This window comes from Bufo gargarizans, chromosome 11 (assembly GCF_014858855.1).
Source record: "Bufo gargarizans isolate SCDJY-AF-19 chromosome 11, ASM1485885v1, whole genome shotgun sequence".
Taxonomy (NCBI): Eukaryota; Metazoa; Chordata; class Amphibia; order Anura; family Bufonidae; genus Bufo; species Bufo gargarizans.
Window position 1 is genome coordinate 40,301,122 of NC_058090.1, and position 14,519 is coordinate 40,315,640.

The 14,519-nt window shown below is 43.8% G+C and overlaps 1 protein-coding gene across 1 annotated transcript in view; it reads left to right on the forward strand.

Moving 5' to 3' along the window:
* The window catches only part of MAPKBP1 (mitogen-activated protein kinase binding protein 1), a 136,786-nt gene extending 123,830 nt beyond the window's left edge, over positions 1-12,956 (forward strand). The window contains 5 exon segments of the mRNA XM_044271254.1: positions 582-666; positions 3,840-4,099; positions 4,271-5,101; positions 9,361-9,446; positions 10,987-12,956. Of these exon segments, the coding sequence (XP_044127189.1) occupies positions 582-666; positions 3,840-4,099; positions 4,271-5,101; positions 9,361-9,446; positions 10,987-11,277 (1,553 nt within the window). The 3' untranslated portion in view covers positions 11,278-12,956.
* The last annotated feature ends 1,563 nt before the right edge of the window (positions 12,957-14,519 follow it).

Genomic DNA, 14,519 nt, shown 5'->3' on the forward strand with positions numbered 1-14,519 from the left:
TTAGGGCTGGACGGATCCGTTCGGAGACGCTTGTGAGAGCCTTCAAACGGAACTCACAAGCGGAGCCCCGAACGCAAGTGTGAAAGTAGCCTTAGTGATAAAATAAATAAATGGTTGCAAAGGGAAACCTTGCCTTTTAAGACCTATTATTTCTTCATGTGTACTTTACTATATAAAGGATGGCATTTGATGGACTCTCCATAGCTTGTATCACCTCTGAGTATGAGAGGGAGCGTCTTAGGGGGTCAAACAACCTTGCTAATATCCCACTCCAATGAGTAAAGCTTTCCAATAGGACACTGCAAATGCTTTAATTGAGTTAACTTTATTTTCAATTTGATTTCTACTTTATTTTTTTTTAATAAGCCTAAATGTCAACAAATTTACTTTGAGCCATAATAATTCCAAAATCTTACGAGCCTCCTTATTGATATGACCGCAACACATTGTGTGGTTGAGTGTGTTTGGACAGCTAGCCAAATCAGAATATTTCAGTAGGTTATCTCACCGTGTAAGAATATATATCTGTTCACATAGAATGGTGATAAATCCATGTTAACACTATTATTTTTCATTTGTAGACGGACCAGTTCTGACCTCAGAGAGGAGTGAATGTGCCAGCATGTCATCAAGGTTTCTTGCAATGGCACAGGCCCCAGTACTCAGGTTAGTATGTAAAAAGTAAATAGTCATCCTTTATTTAAAGGAGTGTCTCTGCAATACAAACTTGGGGCCCTTGCACACGACCGTATGCCCTCTGAGACATACGGCCCGTGAGTGGGCCATATGTCCCGAAGCGGCATTGATCGAGTGCACAGCATCATAGATTACAATGATATTGTGCACGTATATATTGTCCCACACTCATATGATCTTATGAGTGCAGGAAAATAGCCCCGCGGGCGGCCCAAAGTGCACAGTATCATTGTAATCTATGATGTTTTGCGCACTGTCAATGCCGCTTCGGGACATATGGCCCACTCACGGACTGTATGTCTCGGTGGGCATACGGTCGTGTGCAAGGACCTTTCACTGCTCCTGACATGCCTGTTTTAATAGCTTCACACATTCCCCATGTGATAACAATTCTGGAGCATCTAATCTTATGTCTCAATGTTGTGCTGTTCCTTTATTATTCCTGCCAGAAGTAATGAATGAATTGCTAGCAGTCTGCAGTGAAGGTACAGAGGGGGGGTGTACCTGCACAGTCTGAAAATGGCAGCACTGATTGGATAGAGTGAGTCTGTGCAGCTCCTCATTATGCCCAATTTACAGGATAGGGAAGACGAATCTGGGGTATCTGACTGCTGGGACACACACCAATCACAAGACCAGGGGTCTCGTTTCCCCGAATGAATGTGGAGGTTAAACATACACTCTGCTGCTCCATTCACTCTCTTGGCGACTGCTGGAAGCAATGGACTTCTCCAGCGGTCCCAGAGAGAGAGTGAATCGAGTGTCTGCCACTCCATTGATTCAGACAAATGGGACATTCAAATCATATGATAGAACTTTAAAGGAATGTCCAAAATGTTGATACTGATGACCTATCCTGCCCCCCACTGTTTATCTACTCCGAGGATACGCCATCAATATTAAACACCCGTAAAACCCCTTTTAAATTGCTTCTGAAATTTTAGATATTTAACATGAGCATCCACACACATCCGTAGGATAAGTGTGTTAATAAGCTGCATGCAGAGTCTTTAAAAGGGTTCTCTGTGAACTAAATAAAATGGCCACCAGCAACCTGTCCTATGTGAGCAGGAGTGGTTGCCTCTAGTTGCAGGGCTGCCCGGGGAGGCCTCCCTGCCCACTGCACGGGTCTGATACAGATGGTACTCTTGTGATCCTGCCTAGCCTACAATATACCATAATGGCTGAGCAGCCTGACAGGAATGCACAGTGTGGTAAATACACGTGCCAGAACCCTCGCCCCACTAGCCAGCCCTGCGAGTGAAAGCAACTCGTCCTGCTGACACTCTAAGGACAGGTTGCTAGCAGCCATTTTAAATCCATCCCGGAGACCCCTTTAATCTATATGCTGCTATTTCTTTTCTGAAACAAATAACCAGAGCCTTAAAGTACATTACGGTTCTATATACTGATCAACGGCTATTCTTGAGGGTTGGAAAGACCCCTTTTAAAATGGTATTCAATTGAAAGCCTATACAATTTTTCTATATACTTTCTGTATGAATTCCCTGCGGTTTTTAAGAGCTCTGCTTGCTGTATGTAGTTCAAAATTATTCCAATGGCTGAAAAACTATCCAGGTCAAGTGATAATCACACAGACCCACTGACCGTTATTAGAAATGGCTCTGATCCACTTTAAAGCCGGATTTTGCAGCAGTTCCATAGTAACATTTACATGTGGAGTTTGTATATCATTCCTATACACTGAAAGGACATTTCAACAGCATAAGGGCTCGTTCACACGACCGTTGGTGGCCCGTGCTGTGAACCGCAAATTGCGTTCCGCATTGCACAGGTACGTTCCGTGGGGCAGACCCATTCACATGTTCTATCTTTTTGCAGTGCGGAGGCACGGAACTGAACCCCAGAAAGCACTCCGAAGTGCTTCCGTAGTGTTCCATTCCGTATCTCCGGAAATGAATGGGTCTGCATCCGTGATGCGGAATGACAACGGAACGGTGTCTGTGTATTGCGGATCCGTAAATGCGGTCCGCAATACGGGAACGGGACACAAACGGTCGTGTGAACGAGCCCTAAGGCTGCATTCCTGAAGTGTTTTGCAGTCCGCACACTGTGGATCCAGAAAACCTAGTTACCGGCCATGTGCACGCTGCATCACGGTGCCGACCCTTTGACTTCAATGGGTTTGTGCCCCGCATGTTGTGGCAAAGCATAGGAAGTGTCCTATCTTTTGCAGCATGGCAAAGTACAGGACATGTCCTATGCTTCATAACATGTGGAGCACAGACCGATTGAAGTCAATGGTTCCACACTGTGATGCGGTGTGCACATGGCCAATAACTGTGTTTTGCAGATCCACGGTTTGTGGACTGCAAAACACTTGCGCCTGTGTGACTGCGGCCTAATTAGCATGCTAGAGATTTGGAAATCCACATCATGCTAATTTTTTCGCTGCATGTGGGTGGTGTTTTCAAAACCTCATCCCCATGGACAGACTGGCCATAGACCCTACAGGGAAGTTTCCCAATGGGCCAATGACTAGAAGGCCACCCAAGCCCTCCTCTTACCTGCCATCCAGCTACATAAAGATCTGATGCTCTCAGCATTAATTAATTTAGGCAGCATTTTGTACTGCACTGTGGTATTACTGGTCCTGCCTACAAGGGGCCACCTTAAGTTCCCAGTCTGCCCCATCCACATGTATTGTACTGTAATTTGCTGCACATTTAAGGTGTGCAATGTAAATCCGCCATGTCTGAAGTTACTAACGAGCCGTGCACCATTGTGTGACTTTATATGTGCAATAAACTGTACGTATTTGTTAATCATTGTGCATTTATACTCTGCAGTCGCCATACAAATGTATAAATTGTAACTATAATTATGTGCAGACGGGCTTGAAATAGATACAAATTTGTGAAAGAAGTTTATCAGGCCGTTTAGGCAGACGGTAGGTCTATGGAAAGGCACATTGACTTGTTAGAATATAACCCCTGTGATCTCACATGCTGGATTGTTTGAACCGCTGTTCATTGCACAGTCGACCATCGTTATATCGTCCGGTGCTTATGTAACCGCATTGATTCCGTACAAATAAGACTGCAAAGAGCGTGCTATAATAAATTGTCATTCTTAATTACTATAATTATACACTTTTTACATTTTATTTTTTTCCTTTTAAGTGGAGACCATTCTGGGCCCAGCACTTGCCATTTGTCTGATCAAGAGGTCAGTCCAGACTGTAATCAAAGTCCATTTGAGTATCCCACAGTGAATGGCATCAATGCTCGGGTGCAAGATATTTCCAGCCCGCTCAAACCAACCTACCAGAGGAAGAGGAAGCAGCCAGCAGACGTAAAGATGGGCAAAGTCCTGCCACTTTTTAACTCTGTTGTTTCAAACATGCGGAAAACGCAGTCCGTTCATGATATTGTTCAAGAAGGTAAGAGCAAGATTGGATGTGTTTAGAAGCCTTCGCTATCTTCTTCTCTGTTCTTTTTCCTGTAGTTTAGATTACGGTCAATTACCTCTTACTATTAGAAGAGCCACAATAAAATATTTGATGGCTCAACAAATGCCATTACTGATTTACTTTCTATGGAATCTGTTGCAGTCAAAATGCGTCCACAGACCCAAACTGCTGCAGAAAAAGAGCAGAAGGCCATACGCCGACGTACCCTGCCGGTGGCACTAATGAAAACAGAATGCCAGTCTTCACCATTCCAGTCCAAGGATGTAAAACAGCTGAAGGGTAGATCCTATATGAACCCAACAACTAGCTCCATCGCCAAGATCTCCCGGAGTGTATCTGTCGGAGACAACTTGAACATTGGGGAGGCACAAGAGACGTCCGTTGGTTCTGAGGGGAAAAACATTTCTGAGACGGAAGTAGTGACTGTTCCTGTGGAAGAAGAGAAGAACCACATACCATTGAAGGACAATATAATAGTCAAACCTATCCTGCAAACCAGTACAAATGGCTGTTCACCAAAGACCTTTCAGACAAAGAACCGAGCACATTTGACTCTTGACATTGCAAAACCTTTACCAGACCGGCCTTTGCTTTCATTTAGTAGAAGTAGGAGCTCAATTGAAATGGAATCACCAAGGTCGCCAAGATCCCCTGGCTGTAGCTGGAAACCTAGATCATTGTTTACAGACTTAACCTGCAAGAATGACAATCAATCTTCAGGGGTATGTGAGAAAGGTCAGACAGAGGATGCCAGTCATAGGAAGGACATCCTGGAAGAAACGGTTGCAACAAGCCTGATAATACATGAACCCATAGACAAAGTGGACTTGAGTCCAGAAGGATTTAGGCCTATTCATAGAGGGCGAGCTTCTACTATTGGCCACACTCCCGATCATCATCCAGGACTGTGTCCTGTTGAAACCATTAGACCTAGATCTCCCTCAGTTGATGCAGCATCTACTCTAGACTCAGGTGGGCACAGAGGTCAAACCTTGATGGTCTCTCCCTTTCTATCTCCCATTTGTGTGGGTGACCTCACAACTCCATCTCATCTCCCTCCGTCCAGTCTCTGGCCTTTTTCGTCTTGTCCACGCCTGTCTCGTTTCATAAACCACTCTCAGAATGGTGAGGCACTTCATTTCTTCTCTCTGATTTCTGCTACCCAAGCTAAGTCTGTTACTGTTTTATGTTTCCTGTATGAGTTGTCATCTTCTTCTATATGTTTGTAATAAATATTGGTAGTAGATGACAGATGAACCATGTTGATTTTTGCAATCTATACCTTAAGGCAGTGATGGCTAACCTTGGCACTCCAGCTGTGGTAAAACTATAACTCCCAAGATGCCCCCCTTGCTTGGCTGCTCTCAGAACTCTGTAGAAATAAATGAAGCATGCTGTGAGTCGTAGTTTCACCACAGCTGGAGTGCCAAGGTTAGCCATCACTGCCTTAAGGTACGTTACTACCATAACTTTTAGGCTACTTTCACACTTGCGTTGTTGTTTTCCGGATCAGGATGTCTTCCGTTCCGGCAGCATTCTGTTTTGTGTCCAGTCGTAAAAAAAAAGCATCCGGCACTGAAAACAATGTAAGTCAATGGTGACGGATCCGTTTTTTTTAGGAGAGTAAAAAAAACAGATCCGTCACCCATTGACTTTCAATGTATTTAGCGCCGGATCCATTTTTTTCCATTTTGATTTCAGACAACGGCATCCTAACGGAACTGATGCATCCTGATGTGCAAAATCAAAACGGATCCGTTTAATTACGGTATTGAGATCCGCTTCCAGATCTCAATACCGGAATGAACAATGCAAGTGAGAAATTAGCCTTACATATGTAAAGGAGTAATATACATAATCTAAAAAAGTACAATAGGCATGGACTAACAGCGACAGACTGGTACAGTAGGGGAGAGGACATTAATATATAAAGGAATGGGGAAGGAGACAGCAGATAAGGGTAGAATCTGCTCAGATGGTATATATCTGTAAAGAATAAATCAAGGCAACTGGACTTACTGTAGATTTCTTGAAAACGTTTCACTCGTTCTTCCAACGAGCTTTCTCAATTCTGAGTGACTGTACAAGAATTCTGGGAATAAATATGTAACTGAATCAACATCTGGTAATTATACCCAGCATTAGGTCAGAGGTCATTATACCCAGCATTGGGTCAAAGGTGTTGATTCCATTATCCTAATTGGAGTCAGGAGGTGATAAAGACCTCCCAGAAAAAGGTGTCAAGACAGCATTGTATGTGGCAGACAATAGATGTCTAACCCCCCCACCTCTATTCAAGCTTGGCTTCTCAATTTTTACGTAGATGGCCTCCTTCACGCCTCGTTTGTACCAATCGGCCTCCTTATCCAAAATACATACTTGACTGTCTTCAAAGGTGTGACCTGTTCCTTTTTAGATGTAAGTACACGGTTGACCAGAGGTTTTGGCTCTTCTATGCTGAGCTATACGCTGATGTAGTTGTTGTTTTGTTTCGCCGATATACAGTTTTCGATAGACCTCTATCCCCAGCTTCCTTCCCTCTTCCACTGTTATAAGACAGTCCAGAAACAAGATGGACAACATTGTGTAAGCAGTCCAGTGCAATGAGGAATGCTCAGAACTGTATATCGGCGAAACAAAACAACAACTACATCAGCGTATGGCTCAGCATAGAAGAGCCAAAACCTCTGGTCAAGATTCAGCCGTGTACTTACATCTAAAAGGAACAGGTCCCACCTTTGAAGACAGTCAAGTATGTGTTTTGGATAAGGAGGCCGATTGGTACAAACGAGGTGTGAAGGAGGCCATCTACGTAAAAATGGAGAAGCCAAGCTTGAATAGAGGTGGGGGGGGGGGGGTTAGACATCTATTGTCTGCCACATACAATGCTGTCTTGACACCTTTTTCTGGGAGGTCTTTATCACCTCCTGACTCCCATTAGGATAATGGAATCAACACCTTTGACCCCATGCTGGGTATAATGACCTCTGACCCCATGCTGGGTATAATTACCAGATGTTGATTCAGTTACATATTTGTTCCCAGAGAATTCTTGTATAGTCACTCAGAATTGAGAAAGCTCGTTGGAAGAACGAGTGAAACGTTTTCAAGAAATCTACAGTACGTCCAGTTGCCTTGATTTATTCTTTACAGATATACCATGACCTGGATAAATGAGAACCTTCACAGACTGCTCAGATAGTAGTAGCTGGGTTATTTTAAGGCATAGCCTTTCCTGAAGAGGTGGGTTTTCAGGTTGCTTTTGAATTTTTTTTTTTTTTGGGGGGGGTCTGATGTATTTGGATAGTAAGTATAGAGCAGAGAGGGAGGTCTTGTGAGAATCGGAGATTACGAGTGGGGATGTATCAGGAGACGTCTGAGATTTAGGAAAGGGACAAATTGTGGGTGCCCTTGTATGTGGTGTTAGCATTTTGAACAGATTTCACTGGGCAATGGGGAGCCAGAGAAGAGATCGGCAGAGGGAGAGGTAAATAAACCAAGCAGCGGAGTTGAGGATTGATTGAAGGGGAAGAAACAGCCACCGAGGAGGCTCTTGCAGTAGTCCAGGCGGGAGACGACGAGAGCATGCGTTAGCATTTTAGTTTACTTGGGGTTCATGACGTAGCGGATAGTAGAAATGTTTTTGAGTTAGAAGAGGTAAAGGTTTGTATGACAGGGCAAAAATTATCTCAAGGCATTAGACTGGTGAGACTGGAGAATGCATGGAACTATTGCCATATTACTGTGATGGGTATGGTGGTGGTGTGGTGGTGTGGGCGCAGTGACATGTTGAGTTTTAGAAAGCAGGTGGAGAAGGATATACAATAGCTGATGGACAGAGTGGGATTCTCCATAGCACGGAAGTGGCTGTATCTGCCATCATAAGGAAAAGATAAGGTTGAGAGTGGTAAGGGAGTCACAGTGCGTGAATATCGAGACATTCTGACTTTATTACAAGGGTGTGGACTGGAGGAGAAGTTAAAGACGGTGAGTGAGAGTGTAAGTAAATTGTGGGCAGAGAGAATAGATAGGGAGCAGAAAAGGGTTTGGAGGCAGCAGAATGGTGTGTGGCATATGGAAGACCTCCATGATGATGGCAGGGATGTCAGTTGAGAGGAAGTGTTGGATAAAGGCAGTGGTGGGGCCCGGTGGACAGTAGAGAACAGTTACTTGGATGGGGAGTAGATGAGACAGAGTAAGGCTACTTTCACACTAGCGTTCGGGGCTCCGCTTGTGAGTTCCGTTTGAAGGCTCTCACAAGCGGCCCCGAACGGATCCGTACAGCCCCAATGCATTCTGAGTGGATGCGGATCCGCTCAGAATGCATCAGTCTGGCAGCGTTCAGCCTCCGTTCCGCTCAGCAGGCGGACACCCAGGACGCAGCTTGCAGTGTTCCGGTGTCCGCCTGGCCGTGCGGAGCCAAACGGATCTGTCCAGACTTACAATGTAAGTCAATGGGGACGGATCCGTTTGAAGTTGACACAATATGGTGCAATTTCAAACTGATCCGTCCCCCATTGACTTTCAATGCAAAGTCTGGACGGATCCGTCTGACTAACTTTCAGACTTAGAATTTTTTCTTAAAGATAATGTAGACTGATCCGTTCTGAACGGATCCCGTCGTTTGCATTATAGGAGCGGATCCGTCTGTGCAAGTGTGAAAGTAGCCTAAACTTAAAGGGGTTGTGTCAAGTTTAGAAGCTATCCCCTAGCCACAGTCCCAGCAGTCAGACCCCCAGCGATCAGTTAGTCACCCCCTATCCTGTGGACTCTAAACTTGCCACAACCCATTTAAAAACAAAGGTGGAGTTTAAGGATCATTTATGTGATAGAGATGGGAGAGATGTGGTCCTCGCCCTGTTACATAGACTGTGGGTAAGTGCATGCAGCAGGGGAGTCTGTAACAGGGCGAGTCGGTGTCGCAGGGGAGTCTGTCGGTCATGTTTCTGTGAGACCCAGAAAGGTGACTTTGCAGGAGCTAAAGACGTGAAGGAATAAAGCTTGATGCAATCAGAGTGCAGGTTCTAAAGTGCTCTGTAGAGCGGAACTAGGAGAGAAGGGGTTAAGGGGTTATAGCTAATATTGTGAAGCAAGGATCTAATAGTGTGATTTGCTGAGGGGTCCGTCATTAGGAGATATGTCTCCAGCAATAATAAGAAGCAGAGGGTGGGATAGTAAGTGTTATGAGGAAAAGTGACATTATTATATATCTCCAAATCTTTCTCTTTCAGCACAAGCGGTCAGCTTTGAACAGTGTGAAATGATTGCCTCTGAGCTGCAGGACAGCCTGCGTCGGGCATTGAGCCTTTATCGATCAGTAAGTAAATGTATCCTGTTGTACCTCTGTACATTAGAGGACTTGGTGTATTTACCTTTTAAAGGGAATCTGTTGGCTCCAAACTAGTGATGTCGAGTCTGGTTATGTAATTTTTCTCTTCATACTCATTCGTATTCTGACGCTGTGCAGTAAAATGCATTGAGAGGACGACTCGTTGAATCCTCTCCATTATGTGAGTGAGCTCGGGAGTCCTCTCAATGTATTTTACTGCACAGCGTCAGAATACGAATGAGTATGAAGAGAAAAGTGACATAACCGGACTCTGCATCACTTACACTATACACCGCTTACTCTAGTTTGGGAGGTGTTTGGAGCTGACAGAGGAAATTGTGTAGAATCTGGTTCACTTGCTTACATGAGCTCCAGTAGGAGTATTAGAGATAGTACTCTCAGTAACAAGAATGCTCATCTATGCAGTGTATAGAGCTGTATGGCAGACATTCTTTTGTGTTACATTTTATGATGTTCAGACCCATTCTTACTAAACACAATTAACCGCGCGATACAAAAAAAGTGTGCAACTTCCTGTCATGCAACTTGTTTTAGAGCCAACTCACAGAAAAGTAGCCGGCGAGTCATGTGCGACTTATATTAAAGGGGTTGTGCAGTGGCTTAATATTGATGACCTATCCCTCCCGGCACTCCTGCCGATCAACTGTTTGAAGCGATGGAGGTGCTCATGCGAGCTCTGCTTTCTTTTCAAAATGACCTTTGCCTCGTCTCCTTTGTAGTGGTAGCACAGTCTAATTGAGGTTGAATTCCAGTATTGATGCTTACAGGATAGGGGGTCCTGTGTCACCATGTATGAATACTGGAAACAACATTTCTTTAGGTGACAAATTGCTTATAAAAGCCAAACAAAACAACCGCCAGCCACTATATGCACCAAATCTCAAATATATTAACTATAACAACCACTGAGGAACGGTGTTAATAATATACACTGACCAAAAATATAAACGCGCAACGCTTTCGGTTTTGTTCCCATTTTGCATGAGCTGAACTCAAAGACCTGAAACATTTTCTACATAAACAAAAGACCCATTACTCTCAAATATTGTTCACAAATCTGTCAAAATCTGTGTTAGTGAGCACTTCTCCTTTGCCGAGATAATCCATCCCACCTCACAGGTGTGGCATATCAAGGTGCTGATTAGACAGCATGAATATTGCACAGGTGTGCCTTACAGTGCCCACAATAAAAGGCCATAATTGTGTATTTAGAAAATGTTCCAGATCTTTGGGTTCAGCTCATGCAAAATGGGAGTAAAACCGAAAGTGTTGCGTTTATATTTTTGGTCAGTGTAATTGATATAGGAGTTATGAAAAAAAAAAATGGATCCATTTAATTCTGGTATTGAGATCCTCTGCCGGATCTCAATACCGGCATTCATGCAAATGTGAAAGTAGCCTATATGGGCTCTTCGTTTTGTGGAGAGGGATTGTACATTACAGAATGTCGGTGAGCTGGAGCTCTATAAAACAAGTCCAAACCTTTTGCCCCGTTTCTCTCCTACAGGTGACCACCCCCGGCCCAGCAGCTAACTTGGACCATGGTAAAATAGCAGGCCTCCTGACTGCAACATTTGGCATGGTAAAGCGGGAGCTAGATTCTCTAAAAGATCAGGAGGCTGAGGCTGCAGTGAATGAAGATTTGTCTCCACAACACGAGGACTGCAAGGAAAAACTTGAGCCTTCGGTTTCACATGGGTCTCAGCAACTGAGTGACGATAAGACGCTCGCCCTCCTGCAGCAATACTCTGAACTTTTACTTCAAGCAGTGGAAAAGAGGATGGATAAAAAACTGTAATCCTTACAAGAGAAACGTGGAATACATAATCGCTCAATAGCGTTTAAAAAAAATAAAATACTGCGAGCCAAAAATCAACAAAATGCAACTAAATGGTTATATAAACCAGCAACTGCCGACTTAGTTCGGAGTTACTATAGACCAGCAGCACTTCACTTTTTGGTTTTGCCCAGGGCTAGAGTTCGGTTGTATGATTAAACCTATGACCCTATACAGGTCACCTACGTTGTGGATACGGCCGCTGAGCTGAATGAACACTCTCATGGCTGCCTTGGCTATAAGTAGGTTACCTGTACACTTCATCAAAGCCTTGAATAAGTATTATATCTGTGCATTATATAGATTTTAAATTATTGATTTTTAGCTTTAAATATTTCTGTGTTTTATTACGTTCTGACGTTCCCCCCCCCCCCCCCCCCCCCCCCTTCCCTTAAAACTGTTCTTTTAATCTGGTTCCATACCAAGTTTCTAAGGGCTGGTTTTTGGGTGTGGTGAAATAGCCCACCTCAGTTCTAGTCTATGGACTATTACCGTTAGACCAGTTACAATTGTATGTGTGGTTCAGGACATGTGGCTCGTGTGGTGGCCGCATTTCCTGAGCAGACTGCGGCTGGGCTGACCTGAACTCGCTGCATCATAGTGATGTTTGGTGCTGTGAGTTCCGGCCCATGTCACTGTAGGAGTCGGGAAGAAACTCGCAGCATCGTGGATCACGATGATGCAGGGAGTTTGGGCCAGCCGAGCCACGGTTAAACTGTGTGTGTTAAACTGTCCTCTGAGTAAGGACCCTACGTGTGTATGTATGCCTTAGCCCTGTCCTGTTACATCTCACCCGTTAGAATAGCGTCTGTACTACCAGCAGGCAGAGGCATATGGGTAGTGTAGTCCTATCGGCCTGACCTCACAATATTGCAATAAACAATCCCATTGGTGAAAGCAGATGTATCCGATCTTACAGCCATTTTGTGTATATATGATTGCGGCCTATTCATTTCTGTGCACAAGCTGTTGCCGCTTAAAGCCTTATCTATATTAACATTATAAGATCTTGAGCATTCAGTCACCTTGCTCATAATATGGCTGCTGATAAATCTTCTTTCAGTGTGGACATTTTACACGCCCTGTATCTAGGGAGCATCTGGGAAGTTTGGTTTACAAGTTCAGTGATATGGTTCCTTCATGTTTTTATTGCATATTTTTTTGCTACTAGAATTCAGTGTATGAACCCAACATAACAGGTTCCGCTGCAGGTAAACAATGAAGAGCGCTACCTCCTCTTCAGTCAGCGGGGGTGCCTGGTGTCGGACCCCTGCCGATCTGATATTGATGACCTATTCCGAGGACAGATCATCAGTATTATAAATGCGGACAACTCCTTTAAGGTGGCTATAATATCACATACGGCAGGGGATCTGACCTGTGTAGCATCCACCAATTGTTAACGCAGAGTGTAGAAAGCTAGAAAAGCAGTGTGGCCCCTTCTCCTAGTGTCAGCTCAGCTATGTGTAGAAAGCTGAATAGTGTGACCCAACAGAGTCAATGCCAATCATGCAAAGATGAAGTGGCACAGCATGCCTCTACTGCCTCTGTTGTCTCGTTCTGGTGGCGGGTGCAGTAGTCGGACGTAAGGGGCATATTTCAGTCCACTAGTATATATCCTGAGAACCCCCCCCCCCCCCTATTCAATGAGCCTATAAATCAGGAGGTATCATAGGTGTCAATACCAAACCATCTAATAATTTAGCCAGCAGCACGTTTCTCTGCCCCCTGAATGCACGGCTGCCATACACTGTCTGCACCATTTCATATATGCAAAGTTTTCGCCTCTGCAGTTGTACTTCTATCCAATCCTAGCATCTGTGAGGACATTGGTTGTAAACTGAAATTTGCTTTCTTTTTCTCTTTTTTTAATACAAACTTCACTAACAGTGCAGGGACCTTATGTGCATTTACCCATGTAGGTTTTTTTTTTTATAGTTGATTGCTGTAAGTTGTAGATGGTATTTTGTAAGTGTTATAATATAAAGCATGTGTGGTTATGGCCATAGAAGGGACGGGCTTCTGCAGTTGGGCTATACAGGTGTACTGGTGCGGTAGAACTGTATTAATGTAATGTGCCGGTCTGCAGGTGACAGATCGAGGCTGGTCCTCTGAGAGCAGAACGTTAAAAATGTTCTATTTTTTATTTTCATAAGTTGTTTTGTGCATTGAAATCTAACTTGCAAGTTGGTTGATAATAAACATATATTTGCTGTATTCGCTGTGGGCTGCCGAGCTCCACTGTACTGTAATAATAGAAATATCTGCAGTCCTGGGGTTTGCGTTGTTGGGTTTTTTCATAGATGGTTCTAGATTTTGTAGAACCATCTTTTCTTGATATATTTCAGTTACCACTGATGTCCTCATAGGTGTTTATAGGATTTTTATCTATGCATTTAAACTTCCTCACCACAACCAATCTTTAGTTTTAGGACCCTCAAATCTATATCCACCGTTCATCTGTACTGATGTTCAGATCTGTACAATAATGTCTATGAACCAACCCCCCACAGAAGGCGTTGTGAAACGTAATCTGCACTTACCTGATTTCCCTCATTCTCCCACCCCCAAAATTTCTACTTAAAACTAGTTTACAATTGCCCTGATTTTATCAGGAAACTGAGCCATTTTTGTAAATAGTAACCCGGCCACCCCCTCAAGCTTCAGACTTCTAGGCTGGTCACATCCGTGGTACGTAGACAGTGTTCTGTATTTATAAGACATATTTCTTGATGTTTCACAAAGACATCTCAGAATGTACCCTCAGAGGAGGCCTGGAACGTGGACCCCACCAGCATCCTTTCTTCTGAGCCTTTCATTTTGAAAAACTATAACTAGGCTCAGATAGGAGTCAAGTGTTTGAGTCCACCACAGTCCTTTTTACTTTGGTGTTGTGGGGGACCGCACCCATGACATTTTTTGGCATATCTTTGTGATGCGTAGAAATATGGACTATGAGACATGGGGCAACTGTCTTGGAAGAACTTACAAGTAGATTAACAATCCCTATATCAGTGATCTGTCTGAGTGGAATAAGTCAGTAGATGGAAACCGTTTTCCTAATCATTATGGATTCCATCTATGGAGTTTGGCCATCGCTAACACCCATGTATTACTGTTGTAAATAGTGTAATATAAACCTGTATAAAGAGGAAAAAAAAGGTCTGAAGGTTCTTGATATAAAGTTTTCGGAGCATGGTAAT